The 15,654-nt window shown below is 28.5% G+C and overlaps 1 protein-coding gene across 3 annotated transcripts in view; it reads left to right on the forward strand.

Annotated features, from left to right (window-relative positions):
- Positions 1–12,901, forward strand: part of LOC107163279 (cytoplasmic polyadenylation element-binding protein 2-like) — a 173,688-nt gene extending 160,787 nt beyond the window's left edge. For 2 of the 3 annotated variants that reach the window (XM_015510616.2, XM_015510619.2), the window contains 6 exons: positions 1,907–2,101; positions 2,215–2,327; positions 5,649–5,859; positions 6,152–6,333; positions 7,343–7,453; positions 7,875–12,901. In XM_015510616.2, the coding sequence (XP_015366102.2) occupies positions 1,907–2,101; positions 2,215–2,327; positions 5,649–5,859; positions 6,152–6,333; positions 7,343–7,453; positions 7,875–7,991 (929 nt within the window). In that variant the 3' untranslated portion in view covers positions 7,992–12,901. Of the gene's footprint in view, positions 1–1,906; positions 2,102–2,214; positions 2,328–5,648; positions 5,860–6,151; positions 6,334–7,342; positions 7,465–7,874 lie in introns of all 3 variants that reach the window. The other variant, XM_015510618.2, reaches the window with a different exon arrangement.
- The last annotated feature ends 2,753 nt before the right edge of the window (positions 12,902–15,654 follow it).

A 15,654-nucleotide genomic window follows, 5' to 3' on the forward strand; every position in this document is an offset into this window, starting at 1 on the left:
TTGAGTTGTACGTTATAGTGTTCTAATTATATGCGCAACCACTTATTATAAAAGAGTATTTCATTTTAAGGGATGTCATGCAATTTCTTAAAGTGCGTTTTTTCCCCTATAGTGATGTTATGAATAATTTATTGACTTGTAAGTGATGATCATTTTACCTACTATAAATTGTTATAATGTGGTTATGTATGATAATTACCTTTACTTTTCGTTATTATATTGATCTTGTGGCAATAATTTAATTTTTCATCGCAACTCGTGTATTTTATACCTACTCGTCGTCTCTTACTTGGAACTCACTAACCCACCAACGCTGCTTTGGAAAGGTTGGCAAGGATTATTATTATATGTTCGTTGGCCAAACCGCATTGTTGAATCCATATAATACGTACGTGTGTGTATGTATGTATGTGTATATAATATATATATATATATATATATATATATATATGAATGATATCCCATCTTCGTCGCCCTCATAATAATATACATCCCTTGCAGCTCTGTCCTCGAGACCTGTCAACATCCGAATGCACGTCGTAATGTATTCCTATTATTCGTGCACTTCGGCGTGTTTATTTGTATATATAACTGAAGAGAGGAGAAAAGAGATCGCTTGATTCTTCGCTCGCCGTTGTCGAATAACGTCGGGTGTATCATTAATATTATGTATTTGAACGTTTTTCCCTCGGGGGTGGAGCGGGAGACGACACCCCAAAAAACACTATACGACAACTCTATATAACTTATATATTTTATAGGTATGATATGATTCCATATACCGTGAATAAATAAGGTGAAGTACATGATACAACCTATATGTAAATATTTAGATGTAAATATTGTGTGTTTGTGTGTAAATGAAATTCCGCGAGACGTCTTGAATATACGTTTGGCCGAGGTTTGTACTATGTATTAATAGTATATATTAAAATATATACAATTGTGAGCTTAATAATACGTCGTTTCATTCGTCATTGAGCCAATGATTGGATCTGCACATTTTCTATTCCGATGAGCTTACGAAAATACTTTTGTGAATACTCGAGTGTGCGTGTACATAATATATATACATTATACATGTATATTGTGTATATTTTATTATACAGTTCTCACGGAGATTTGTGGAATATATATGCACGCCCTCCAAACTCGCCCACCCATGCAATGTAGCTGGATAAGCATCTCGTTTATCCGACGAACAGTTTGCTCTAATATATAGATAACAATCGTGTAACGTTCAGTTTTTTTTTTCATGTGTCCTGCCTAAAGTTGTATACTATCACAGAATAATTCACTGCCGAACATCCTCATATTTATTTTCCTCTTCAATAATTCGCAGTTATTATAAACCTGCTTTTTAGGATTTATAAATATACCTGCGTAGGGACCGTATTTAAAATTCTTCAGATTTTTCATACCACTGTATTCAAGATAGACCTGCAAAGATACAAACTTCTGTTTTCAAACGATAACCATCCCATCCCTCTTTTTTACTTTAAATTATTTAGTGGTTAATTTTTCTGAACATTTTGAAGTACCTCAATCAAAATCAAAATTCTAACGAGGAAAGTTTTTAGCTATTTAACTTTGTGTTCATTAAAATGTCGAATTACCAGAATTAGGTACATCAACATTTTTAAAACAAAAAAATGATCTGTCAAGAATAATTTACCCCTTTGAATTCAAAAGGGGGATTTTTATTTGAAAAACAAAAGTTTGTATCATTTCAGGAAAGAATGCCAATAATTTTAATAAATTCATTATTAAATGAAAAAACATGAATGAGCAATAAGCATGCTTGGTGAATCAGCCCATACATCATATATACATATATTTATACTTATGTGTGTGTGTACGAAATGTAATTTTAGTAATTTTTTCGTTCATTTTTGCTTGTTTCCAGGTAAATCGCCTTTTTTTCAAACACTCGAAGATCAAACGGGATTGTTGGACGACTCTGGTTCGCATTTGATCGATACATCCGTTCAAGCTCTGACGTCACCATCTAGGTCGTCGCCCCACAGTCAAGGATCGGAAAGCAGTGAAAGGTTTTCCAGGAAAGTATTTGTAGGCGGCTTGCCACCGGATATCGACGAAGGTTCGTTTACATTTTTATACTATGCCAATCTTGAATAATAAACAATTTTGATTTTATTTTAATAACTATTCTTATCGATAGAAGCTAATCTGTGTTTTACATTTATCTCCTAGATGAAATAACAGCTAGTTTCCGCAGATTCGGTCAACTGGTGGTCGACTGGCCTCACAAAGCTGAGAGCAAGTCTTATTTTCCGCCAAAAGGATACGCTTTCCTTTTATTTCAGGTATTTATTGGTTTCAATCAATTATTCTAAAACCATCCTCTAATTTTTTCCTTAATACATTTTGGAGTAATTTATAAACGACCTTCAGATTTAAAATAATCATAAAACAAATATACACGTGTACAACAGGTAACCTAAGTTGTTTTTATGACTATGAGTATTTTAAGTTTGAATTCAAAGCTAGAAAAATAAAATAGTAAAATACTATATTTTATAATTCATTTTTATATAATCTCCTCGATTCTTAAAATGGGTGGGGGGTTGGTTTGTAATTTTTAGTTTACCGCAGTGGTTATAATTTAAAAATTATACAACTTAAAAATATTTTCATTTAGCATATAAATTGACCAACGGGACTACCCAGTTTGCTTAGATCAAAATAAATAATACTCCGTAACTTCACAGATTAAGTAGGTATCATTAGATAAACAATATCCCTATTGTCTTTTATCGCTAGATAAATAATATTATAATATACTACACATAAATAATATGTATTATATATGTATAAATATATAATAGTTTGCTATTCGGACTCGAGTTCAACTGAACTATATTGTATTCAACTAATGAATGTATAAAGGTGAGAACCGTCTCACAAGAATAATAATTATTTTCTACCTCAAATTAACCTTGAGACAATCTTATTAACGGTTGTTGAATAGCGTATAACAAAATAATTGTATGGAATATTAATTTGACGGTTGTGATATCTTTCAATTCGTAAAAACAACCTATTGTCATGAAGAAATACTTTTTTTTTTAGCTTTTTATTTTAAATCTGGTTCAACAATTACAATACGTTAGAGTATTAACAATCAATATAATAAGTAGAAAAAAAGAAACAGTAGAATAATAGTAAAATTAAGTTATAAATAGCTAAAGATATAATACATTATATAAGCAAAAAGACTAAGATAATAAAGCCAGCCTCCTGAATAAAAGAAATAATAATAATAATGACTTGTTCAGAGATGAAGTTTAAAATGGAGTGGAGATTGAAAGGAACATTCAACGAATTGAGAGAAGTAATTAGGCTCTGACACTTAATGGAAAGAGAGGGACAATCGAAGAGAATATGGGACAAATCGCAAATATGTTCATCCATATGCAGAGTGCAAAAAGGGGAATCATTTAAATTTAATTTATAAGCGTGTGAGGGTAATATGTTATCATATATAATGATGCCCTATAAGTAAACGATTAAATTGTATGAAAGAAATACTTATTTACTTGTTAATTTATTTATCAGCAACATATTATACAAATCTAATACCTTATAAACCGAATTTAATAATTTTTTAATTTCTCTTAAATACCTATATATATTATTTGAATAGTTCATTTTTTTTTTTTTTTTGAAAAATAAAGGTAAATTTAAAAAGAGTATTTGAACTTAAAGACTATGGAAAAATGTTTGTACATTATGAAAATTTGCTTAAAAGATTGATTTTGATTAGAAATAAAATAATTTTGGAGATGTTGTTTTTGTTGAGTGCTTCATTCATATTAGGTGGTATTGCTATGTTGTTTCTTATGTCCCGATACTTGATGCAATCAATGGACAATGATAATGTGTTGAACTAAAAGGTTGGTGAAGCATTCGTCACAAGTGGGTGGTAGATCTTTGCTAATGAGAAAAGAATGAGTTAAAAATTAATGTCCGATTATGCATCTCGTGATTGTAACTTCCTGTAGGCTGTTAAGGCAATAAGGTGCGATCTATTTCTTTATTGTTTTAAGTTTATTAGAGGGAGAGATGGTATCCCAATAATTTTGCCATTTTGAAAGTATTTTGTGTTTGATAGAAGTTTTGAAGTTATTAGTCGGTAGATTGGATAAGTTGGTGGGGGGGGGGGGATAATTCTAGTTGCTATGTCGGCTGCTTTGTTGCATTTTGTTGCCGGTTATACCGGTGTGGGATGATATTCACATAAGTTCAATGTTTTTAGAGGTCGATTTTAATACTTTTTGGATATTTTGGGTGATTTTATTTGAAGGTTGAGGGTTATGAAGAGCTAGTAAAGCACTGAGGGAGTCACTTAAAATTAGAATATAATTTGAGATGATGGTCTTGGCTAATATGGTAGTTTCATAAATGGCTTGGGTTTCAGCTGAGAATATGCATGATTCAGGTGGTAGTTTATGGAGCAGAGTGATATTATCTCGGGAAATTACAAAACCAACTCCATGTATGGATTTTGATGCGTCCGTATGTATTTTCGTGTAGTGTGAGTATTTGGTTTGGATAATATCATGGAAAAAAGAGTTGATAATATTAGGGTTTGTGTCGTGTTTGCTTTTATTGTAACAGCTCAGCATTGACATTGATTTGTCAAAGCCAAGTGGTGAGCTCATTTTTATTGTGACACTCATATATAATTCTATACAATACGAGTCTAGACTACTGACATAAGTTTCAACAAATTATTAGATTTTATTTTTACAAGGCCTTATTGGCCATTCAAATATCCAGTTTTCATAAATACGATAACAACTTAATAAAAAATATTAACTTTTTGTTTTTAAACTTGATACATATTTTTCAATTTTTTTAAGTTTCTTAAACCCGCTATGAAGCATACATAACTTATAAAATATATTGTTTTAACCATCGCCGGACAGAGTAAATGTTGCGCTATATTTTAAATTCGTATATAAGTATACTTAACAAACCATCAAACTTGACCTCTACAACTTTTATAAAATTATGAAAAAGATTAATATTCAATCCAAAATAAAAAAGACAATTGTTAAATACATATTATTTTAAGTAATTTGGTTCTAATTTTAATTTTAATTCATTTAAATTGTATATGTGAAAAAAATTATGAAATCTGTCCCTACGAAAAAAAGTTACTTTGAAATAACTCATTTTTGTTATTATCAAATTAAATAAATATTAAATTAAACAAACAAACAAATGAACTCGTTGGTAAATTATTTTTTGCAAACTTGAAGGCGTTTTAAAAAAAAAAATCCTAAATTCTTTTCCATTTATTTATTCGATTCATTTTGTGTTTGTGTACTCGTATATGCTTAAATTATTTGGCGAACTACCAATTGGCCCAATACTTGTTCTCACCCGTTTCATGGGCATACGAGAAATACAACGAAAGGAAAAAGTGGCAGAGAGATATATGGTGTTTGAGTTATTTAAAAAAAAAAAAAACAGCTAATATCAATATACCGTGGTATAGTCGTATATATAATTATAAAATAATGTATTATATGCTATACCATCGTTATAATAAAACACATTTTATATCTACGCCTACCTACATCAAATATTGTGTTTTTCATGACATTTTTCTGTTGCAGGACGAGTCTTCGGTACAGCAATTGATCGATGCGTGCATTCAGGACGATGACAAATTATACTTGTGCGTGTCTTCGCCTACCATCAAGGACAAACCTGTGCAAATTAGACCTTGGCGTCTGTCCGACGCCGATTTTGTTCTGGACGCATCCATGCCACTAGATCCTCGGAAAACCGTGTTCGTAGGTGGCGTGCCCAGACCGTTGAAAGCCGGTAAGTTGTAATAACAATCACGATGAACATTTACATATATTTCGTTATTTGGTTATTACTATTATGATCGTTTTATATCGAGATGCACACAAAAAGTGGAGCATATCTAACGCCAACCGCCTGCCCACTTAATCTCTCTCTCCTGCACATACACCCCCGTTAAAGCTGTCATTGTACGCATCCAAATTTATAGCGTTACCTTATATATTATATATATATATATATATATATATAAATTTGCAACTCAAAATTGGGTTTTTTTGTTTTTTAACACTCTTGTTCTTATTTCCAGTCGAATTGGCTATGATCATGGACAGATTGTACGGTGGAGTGTGTTATGCAGGAATCGATACCGATCCAGAGCTTAAGTATCCGAAAGGAGCCGGCCGAGTAGCGTTTAGCAACCAACAGAGCTATATCGCTGCCATTAGCGCCCGCTTTGTACAGCTCCAGCACGGAGACATCGACAAGAGAGTGAGTATAATTTCCCTCACAAGGCGCAGCATAGAGCAGATTCACTGAAGAAGAGGTTGGATTGGGTTTGGAGGTTCCCCGGACTACCCAATTATGTCCCTGGGGTGGCGCCATGGGTGTTGTTTTGAATGTTTATAAGTGTAACACAAATCATAAATATTTCTACCGTAATGTAAACTATTTATACGTTATAGGGGATAATATCCAAAATATCCATCTTTATCGTTGTAACAATTGGGCTTTGCGCTTGGTTACCTACTTACCATTTAAACCGACTGTGTATTGAGGCGAAACCTCTACAGTTTAGGTGCTTACCCCTGGTATTGTAGTTTACTCTGACATATCTGAAGCTCGATTCAATGGAAGAAATTCAAACATTTTGATGTAATTTGATATATTATGATGATCCGCTTTTATATAAATACAAAAAAATAACTCAAGGCCCAACTCACGAAAGGTGGAGGGATTCGTCCATCTATACCAGGGGTCGGGAACCTGCGGCTCCGGAGCCGCATGTGGCTCTTTAACTAGCAACCTACGGCTCTTTGGATAATTATCAATATATCGATATCCGTAAAATATAAATTATATTATACTAAATAATATTATATTTGTATAAACAATAATAATAATAATATAAATATAAATAATAATGAATTAATGAAATAAAGTTTTCCATATTTTCTAAATTTAAGACGTATTATTATGTTTTTATTGCCTACTAAAAAAAGGTTGTTCAAACCTGCAGTGTGGCTCCTGGATACCATAGTTTTGTATTTTTTTGAAAAAATGGCTCTTTCCTACGAAAAGGTTCCCGACCCCTAATCTATACACTCAAATACGTTATCAATTATGATGGTTGATATGCCCTGTTCTGTTTAAATTGAAGCGTCGATGATATTAATTTTTTTTTTGTTTCTCGTCTCCTCTTTAATATATTGTCTTCGCTGCTGTCTGGTAATATTATCTAATTGATTTGGTTAATAACACGTTTGATTTTGTGATCAAGGTCGAAGTCAAACCGTACGTGCTTGACGATCAGATGTGCGACGAGTGCCAGGGACAAAGATGTGGTGGCAAATTCGCACCGTTCTTTTGCGCCAACGTCACTTGTTTACAAGTAAGCGAGCCGTGAGTCAAAATAATTCTATTAGTTTGATATTATTATTTTGATTTTGGTTTGGTTTATTGAATTTATCTTATACACATACATACAATGTATTCATAAAATTTAGAAATTCCATAACGGTTTGAAGACATGAATTAAACGTTTTCAAACTTTTTGAACTCCGTATAAGTTGGTTAGCTCTACGTGTTGAAAGTACCGTAGTTAATAGTTTAAAATGTATAGAATACATCTAAAAGTTTATACACATCTATACTGTGTAGTTCGTTTTCATTTATGTATTTTTATATTTTTCGTGAATATAAATCTATGTTTTACGTTTCATTATTATTATATTAAATTAATTTCTGTTCAACTCTGTTTGGAATTTTAAGGAAGGTCTGAGTTATTTTTAAAAAATGTCATCTATTTTCAGTACTATTGCGAACTATGCTGGGCAACGATCCACTCAAGACCGGGCCGGGAATTTCACAAGCCGTTAGTTAAAGAAGGCGCAGAACGTCCAAGAACTGTGCCTTTCCGTTGGTCATAACGTAAGATTCCGTAACGAGTAGTCACATTTTATTAATCCATTTATTTGTTTTGTTTTTTTATTTTATTTTATTATTCTTACGCATGTTTATACAAATGATATAAAAAAATTTAATGTTTTTGAATAGTCTTTTTAAAATCTGTCGTTTTTTAATGCGAGAACTGTTTTTTACAATTTTTTTTAATCTACCTTTATTACACAATTAAGCCTCTACCGACTTAGGGAAATTGATGGTTTTTTTTTTTTATTGTAATTATTCTTTAGGACTATTTAAATAATTCAGGGTAAACACAATGGATAGGGCTCTTTACACCGAGCAAAAACGAATTGTATTAGTACTAAAAACGAATTGTATTAGTACTACACAAACCTTCCAAAGAACTTAGATTTTGTTTCGTTAGAACTATTTTTCATTTTATTTTTATTGTTTTTCAACTGTTGGTTTTTCTCTTTATACTTAGATAATATGCAACTTCCAAAAAGATTTTTTTTTTGTTTAATAACCTAACTTAAGAGTTTTGTTTTTATTTTATTTTAAAGTTTATTATTTTTAGACAAATTGTTTCGACTACTGCCACCTTTTTATCATACAATTTTTATAGATATTGTTTTAATTTTGTTTTTTTGTTTTGATAAAATGGTTTTTTTATATACACATTTAATATATATATATATATAAATAATATATATATGTATATATAAATATATACATATTTATATATAAAATATATAAATAAATTAAATATTAACATTATTAATTTGCAAATTAAATCAGTTTGGTATGTAAACCTTTATTTTCCCATGATTTTTGTTCTTAATATTATCTTATTATTAATTATTTATATTTTTGGGGGCAATATTGTTTAGAATAACCAATATATCTAATTGATATTGCGGACGTGGACCACAGGTGTTACCTATAGCAATCGAAACTCTTTAATAAATTAATTAATTATCAATGTGCAATGTTTCGTAAATTAAATGTATGCATGCATCCATGCAAACAATAGGTGTGCCCTTTTCCTGGTTTTTCGCCTAAGTTTTAAATTACAATATGAAATAAAAAGAATACGATATTAAATATATTTTTCTACTTCTTTTTTATATTTTTTAGGCAGCTTCGTTACGTCTTAGCCTAGTTACCAATTCTAAAACGTTAAAAAGTTAAAAATAAGAAGAAAAAATATTTGAAATTACACAAAACTGAAAACTGGTGTTTTCTCATCAAAATTTGTATTACCTTTTTTTAAAAATGAATAACGTTTGTTGGATGTTATTTAGTTTCAAAAGTTTTTAATGTTTCGTTATTTGTTTTTTGATATTGATAGTGTTTAGTTTTTAAAAACCTACCTTTATTTTTTATAATAATTCTCTATATTTTTAATATATTCTACTTTACCCTTAGGAACCCGATCGTTTTATGAAATACCTCAATTTTTGAGGCATGCTTAACGCAGGTCTTCTGCCCCTCTACTCCTCATTTTTCCACTGAAATTGACAATGTTCCTGGATTCTTAAATTATCAGTAACATAAAAAAAAAACTGTTCCAATCGAAATACGTTATAGTTTCAACAAAAAGTACATAAATCAGCAACATTTTTCAATTGATCGGTAGCATTGTATGTAAGTTTTAAACATAATTAGATTGAAATGTCGTTTAAGCTGAATTATTTCTAGTTTTATCCTAAATCATAATAATTGTCTTCTGTTATTCATGATCCGTACGTCATCGAGTTTCAGATAATAAAGTCATATCAGTAATTGATGTTATGTCGTCAATTTATTTACTCAAACATTTAGAGACATTCTAAAGTTAACATCAGTGCTATCGACTCAACCGATATATACAGAAATATAAAGTACTAATAATTATTTGGCCCTTCACATTTCCTTTATCTCGTACCTCAGTTTCACTGTAATTCGATTCGGTAACGTTAAGATGAGAAGATAAAATCAAAAAACAAGCAATTTAAATAAATTGTACTTAAAATATATACTGTACATTTTTCAATAAAAATAAAAAAAAAGATAATAAATAAATAATTAAATAATAATACATTTTTAAGAATGGTGATTTATACTATAATAATAGACGATACTGCGTTTTCTTGCACTTGATTTAGAGAGTAATGATAAATTTCACTATGTACATAAAAAAAACAAAATAATTATGGTTTAGGCAAATTGTTGTGTTTTCTTTTTTTTGGGGGGGAAATTTAATGTAATTTTTATCATGAATCGATAAATTTTTTAATCGCACCTAAAATATATAAAATATTTATAGCGAATTTTTTTCATTATATACATTAGGTTATTGATAATATGTAAAAAAAAAACCAAAAAAAAATAATTTTTAAAATATTTTGGCAGTCAGATTTTACTAGTTTCTAGTCAAATTATCATTAGCCCATTATGTTCCTAAGCACAGGAGCCATATTTAATAATAAAAATATTAAAAGTAGATAATTTGTTTTCTTTTCTATTGCTCATTACTTTAACAATTAAACTATTTCAACAGTACACATTTTCAAAAAAAGATTTTCCACTTTTAAAATAATAATTTTACTTTTTAAGCTGACAACTGATATTTTATATATTATTAAAATTACAAATATTATTCAAAATTAGACTTAGTTATTTTGAGATAACAAAAATAAATAAATAGTTGTATTTTTTTTAAAACTTTTTTGTCTATTAAATGCTAAGTAAAAAAAGCATTACTTTAAGTGTTCATCGGTGTTTATATATAAATAATGTCTGTTTGTCATTTAGTGTTTTGGCTTGTGTGGTTTTTGCGGTAGGGAAATAATTTTAATTTTTCTTAAAAAATAAAACAATCTTTTATAATTTTATTACAAATTTTAATATTATGTAATTACTTGTTTTTATTTCGCTGGCCATTCTGACATACATGTATTTGGCTGTGATACAGTATTTTGTACATCTTTTATTTTTTAACTGCATAATGCTCGTTTAAATGAATTGTTGACTCTTTTTTCTTTTCTTTTACTCTTTTATGAAATAAAAATGGCTATATTTATTTTTCTTTCCTTTTTTTTTTTCATGTACATTTATAATAAATACTATAACTTGTCCGGTTTTCTGTAAGGGTCGGTTACCACTTAATATATTTCGTTTTTTATTTCTTAATAGTGCAATTACTTCTCTGTGTAAATAAGTTGTTTTGTTTTACCCATATTTTTTTAATTGAACAATAATTCTAGGTTTTATTATATTCGTTCCTCTCACAGTTCAAAATATGATGATAATAATAATATTAATGATAACAATAATCATAGTAAAAATGATAATAAAAATATATATCGACACATTCTTTTTTATTTCCTGTGGCTCAATATTTTCTTCCATAAAAATATTCTATTTAACAGGCTATTCGCTGCAAGCCAAACGCATATTTAACTAAACAGTCGCATAGTCCTAAAATATAGGTTATCACATTTTTAATCCACCATCAATCATATACTACATTGGAATAATAATCTAACTTTGAATTCATATTATACTTTTGTTGTTTAATTATTATTATTAGTATTATTACTATTACTGTTTTTTTTTTTCAAAAAATCAAATATAATAATAACCATTTATGTTATTTATTTTATAAACTGTTTGACAAACTTTAGTAAAATTTATTTTATAATTTGTTTAACTAATATTTTACCACAATTTGTTATAAACGACAATTACCATTTTGCTATTGTTGTAGGAACTATAAGCTAATAATTATTGTGTTTTTTTGAACGAATATTTTATTTCTGTATAATCCAAATAAACACACCCATTCAGAAATTTGTTATTTATTTTTTTCTTTTATATTTAAATAGGCAGGACTGTGATATGATCAAATAAGAATGATTATAACAACAGATACCTATAATATGTTTGGTTTGTTCATTTTTTTTCTTTATGATCTAATTAATTGTGTACCAAATTTTTAAACAAAGTCGATCGTATTGATCTCTTGTCCAGAAAAATAAAAAAAGTAACTTACATCTTGTTAAAAATAAATAAAAATGTTACATTGTTTTTTGGTTTTCATTCTATTAGTTGGTTTTTTTATTTACCTGGGATTTTTATTTATTATTTTATTCGTACATCATATATTTTTTTGTCTACATAACTTTTATCTAGCGTTTTTTTTTTTTTTTTTTTTTTTTTATTAATTTATTTAATTTATTAGTTTTTTTTTTTGTACGCAATATAAAATGCATACCTATTTTATATTCAAAGACACAAAATATAATATCAAATTGACAGCTGGAAGGGAAAGTGAGACTTGAGTTCAAAAATTTTGCTTTTTGTTAACTTTATATTTAAAAAAAAAATTAAAATAAACGTAATTACCTAATTATTTACTATAATAGAGATGGAAAATAAATGATAAAATATTCTTTTTGTAGGATACCTAGTTTAGATAAATGCTAAAAAAATACTAGCCTATGCTAAATATATTATTTGTGTGCATTTTTTTTTTCATCACTCCTATTTTTTATGAATTTTGTACGTTTTTCTAATATATATTTTTTTTGTATACTACGTATTTTTAAATGTAGTAATGTTGGACAAATCCATTATAAAAGATTAAATCTTTTTTTATCCAAATACCATAAATCAAATTGTTCTTTAAAAAAAATATATATAATAATTTCATTGTAATGTCAAAGAAAAGATTTGTCTGTCTTTATTATTTCATTTTAATAATAATATATATTATATATCATGTATAACACACAGTGTCCAACTTGCTTTTCCCGGTAACTTGCCCGATGTTTCGATTGGGTCAATTTATTATGGTTTTGTTTTTGTTTTTATTTTTATTTTTTTGTTTTGTTTTGTAATCATTATAATAATGTATATCCATATAATAAAAAAAAAAATTACAATATTATCTTTTGTTGTTTTTATTTCATTTTATCGCGCCGTTAAGTCAATCGATACGTAATATTATGTATAACATTTTCTATATTATTACTATATCAATAATATTGTCAACCACTGTTCCCGCAACAAACAGGAGCCTGCTGCAATAATTGTCACGTTCACTGGTATTGTGTGTGTAATAATCATCACATTTATAACGTCGTTGTATATATTATACCGGTTTGGAGGTTTTTTCGTAATTATATACCTATAAAATTTATATTCAACGGGAACGCACAAAAAAATAACGATACAGATCGGTGAGTATAACCAATAAAAATTGGCCCATCGGCACGACTATAATCGATAATATATTCCGATTTGTCGTGTACCTAGGTATAAAGTAAATTGTGAATCATGCTGTAGGTTGTTTATGTGTAACGGTATGAAAGCATAAATCTCTGACTTATACCCTGCAGTGCTTGGAGTGAAAAGAAAAAGTATAAACAAAATGTGCGTATCTGGATATTTAAATGTGTCACATTGATTAGGAATTATGATATATGATTGGAAAGTGAATATTTTTATTAAGAAGAGATACCTCGTCCTACAATGTCCCCTTTCAATTCAACCACTACAAAAATGTAAATACTACGCAATCGTATTCTACTCCCAAATATTTATAATTGAACAACAAATTTAATATTCAATTATCATTTAACGGACCATTTCGTAAAATTGTAGTGTTCGCCCACCAATACACGTATAATGATATCAATTTTATAACAGAGCTCCAAGTTGAAACAAAAATTACAAAAATGTGTTCAATCTCAACAGGTATTATATCAGATAAAGGTATTAAGTGATCAACGTATAAATGACTCCATTTAGTTTAAAATGAAACAAACATCAATAGAATACAGAATATAATAAACACATTAGTGTATAGGTATATTCTAAGAAAAATGTTTATTCTTGACTACGAGTATTTTTGCAGAGTTTTGGTAAGTTATAATTTTATTACATTTTTATATACAATTCTTAAATTACTTTTCATTTTTTGACGATGATTTTTAATTAGAGCTTTTTGAAAAGTGTAATTATTGAGTGAAATAAAATTTAATTATTAATTTTACCATTGAAATATTGTTAGATTTTTTTCAGGAAGACAAAAAATATTTAATTTTATATTCATTTTTAAAATTATACGGTTATTAATTTGACAATGTTTGATATTTTAGTCACAATCATTTCGTTATTAATTAATAGGGATTACTTTATTAATTAACAAAATATATTGGCACACAGTCGCCAATCATTGTGCTCCAAAAAAAATAAAACGTTATAATAGGGTTAGTTCTTCTACCCGTTGACGGAATTTAATAATAAAATAAAATATTTTTTTTTTACGTAATTGTTTAGTTTCAGCGTTGAGTCCCTCGATAAAAATAAAAGTGTACTAAAGCAACTGTATACCACATTTTCTTCAACGATTTCAAAACTAGAAGCTGCGAACGTATTGTTATGAGGATTGAGTAGAGGAAAATCCAATAAAGAATCTACCAAAATATATATGTACCTCTGTATATATATATATATATTTTGTACGACGAATCAGAATATCAATCTCAATCATATTTTGTTGAAACCGTTTATATTTCATAGCCAAATAGTCTAGCCTACTTCATGATTAAATTTCTTATTTCCTTAGAGACTTGCCATCTAAATCCATCAATTATCAATTTTTACCAATATTATGTACATTTAATAGATTATAAATTAACAAAAAGTAGGGAAAAGATATAACTACAATATAATGTAAATTATTTTAAATCATTAAGAAATAATTATTACTTAATTAATTTTACTTCGAATTCTTACGCATGATAGTTATTAGTCAACGTTGAGCAAATTAAACTGAATATATTTTTTTAATTAATCAAAATATAAATTAATATTAAAAACGATTGTTGATATTTAAATGATTCTAGAGAAAAAAGTGTCGAAAAAAGTTCCAACACTGATTAAACAAAAAAAAAGTCTGTTTGATTATTTTTATTTTTTTTTTTTTTAGTTTAAAGTTCCAAAAACCGTCCCTGAGGAGATCCTAAAATATATTACTCATTAGAAATTGTATAATACTGTGTACACCACTATACCAGTCACGTATTTTATGTTTATTTTTTCAAGCGCTTTTTTGTCAAGTTGTTGAGACCGTTTTTGTTCCTACAACACTTTTCCTCAACACAGATACGAAGTGTGTAATCAAAAGAAAGTAAGTATCTAAGTAAGTAAACCATGGACGTTGGCATATTTATCTGCTTTAGTTTTTTCTTTTTTCTTTTTCAAGTTTACGACCGCTTATCAGTTCGTACATAATAAAATGAAGATGCTCACAATGCTATAGATTACGAAAATCTCTACGGCATCCGTCACTGTCTCTATTTGAGCTCCGAGCAATAATAACATTTTGAAGTCAATTCGGAGCGGGCCTATCGTGCACAGCTAATGTACGTATACGTTATCGACAAAGCTCGATTGCTATAGAGCATAGTTAAGGCTCGTTTTACTAGTTAATGCTAAGAGTTTGGTACAACTGTTTTTATTTACTGAGAAAAAAATGTTATCCTCATCTCCCATTTCAGATGCCCTAGATCCACACCCGAGTGCAAATGTTTTTCGTGAAAACCGCGTTAGTAGGTACATTAAATATGCTGTGTTATGGTCGCTATACCGTAAAATCCTCGTTTTTAACGTTAATCATAAAATTTCAAACCAACT

Source organism: Diuraphis noxia, unplaced genomic scaffold (assembly GCF_037042655.1).
Source record: "Diuraphis noxia isolate RWA-SAM2 unplaced genomic scaffold, SU_Dnox_SAM2 contig0002, whole genome shotgun sequence".
NCBI classification, from domain to species: domain Eukaryota; kingdom Metazoa; phylum Arthropoda; class Insecta; order Hemiptera; family Aphididae; genus Diuraphis; species Diuraphis noxia.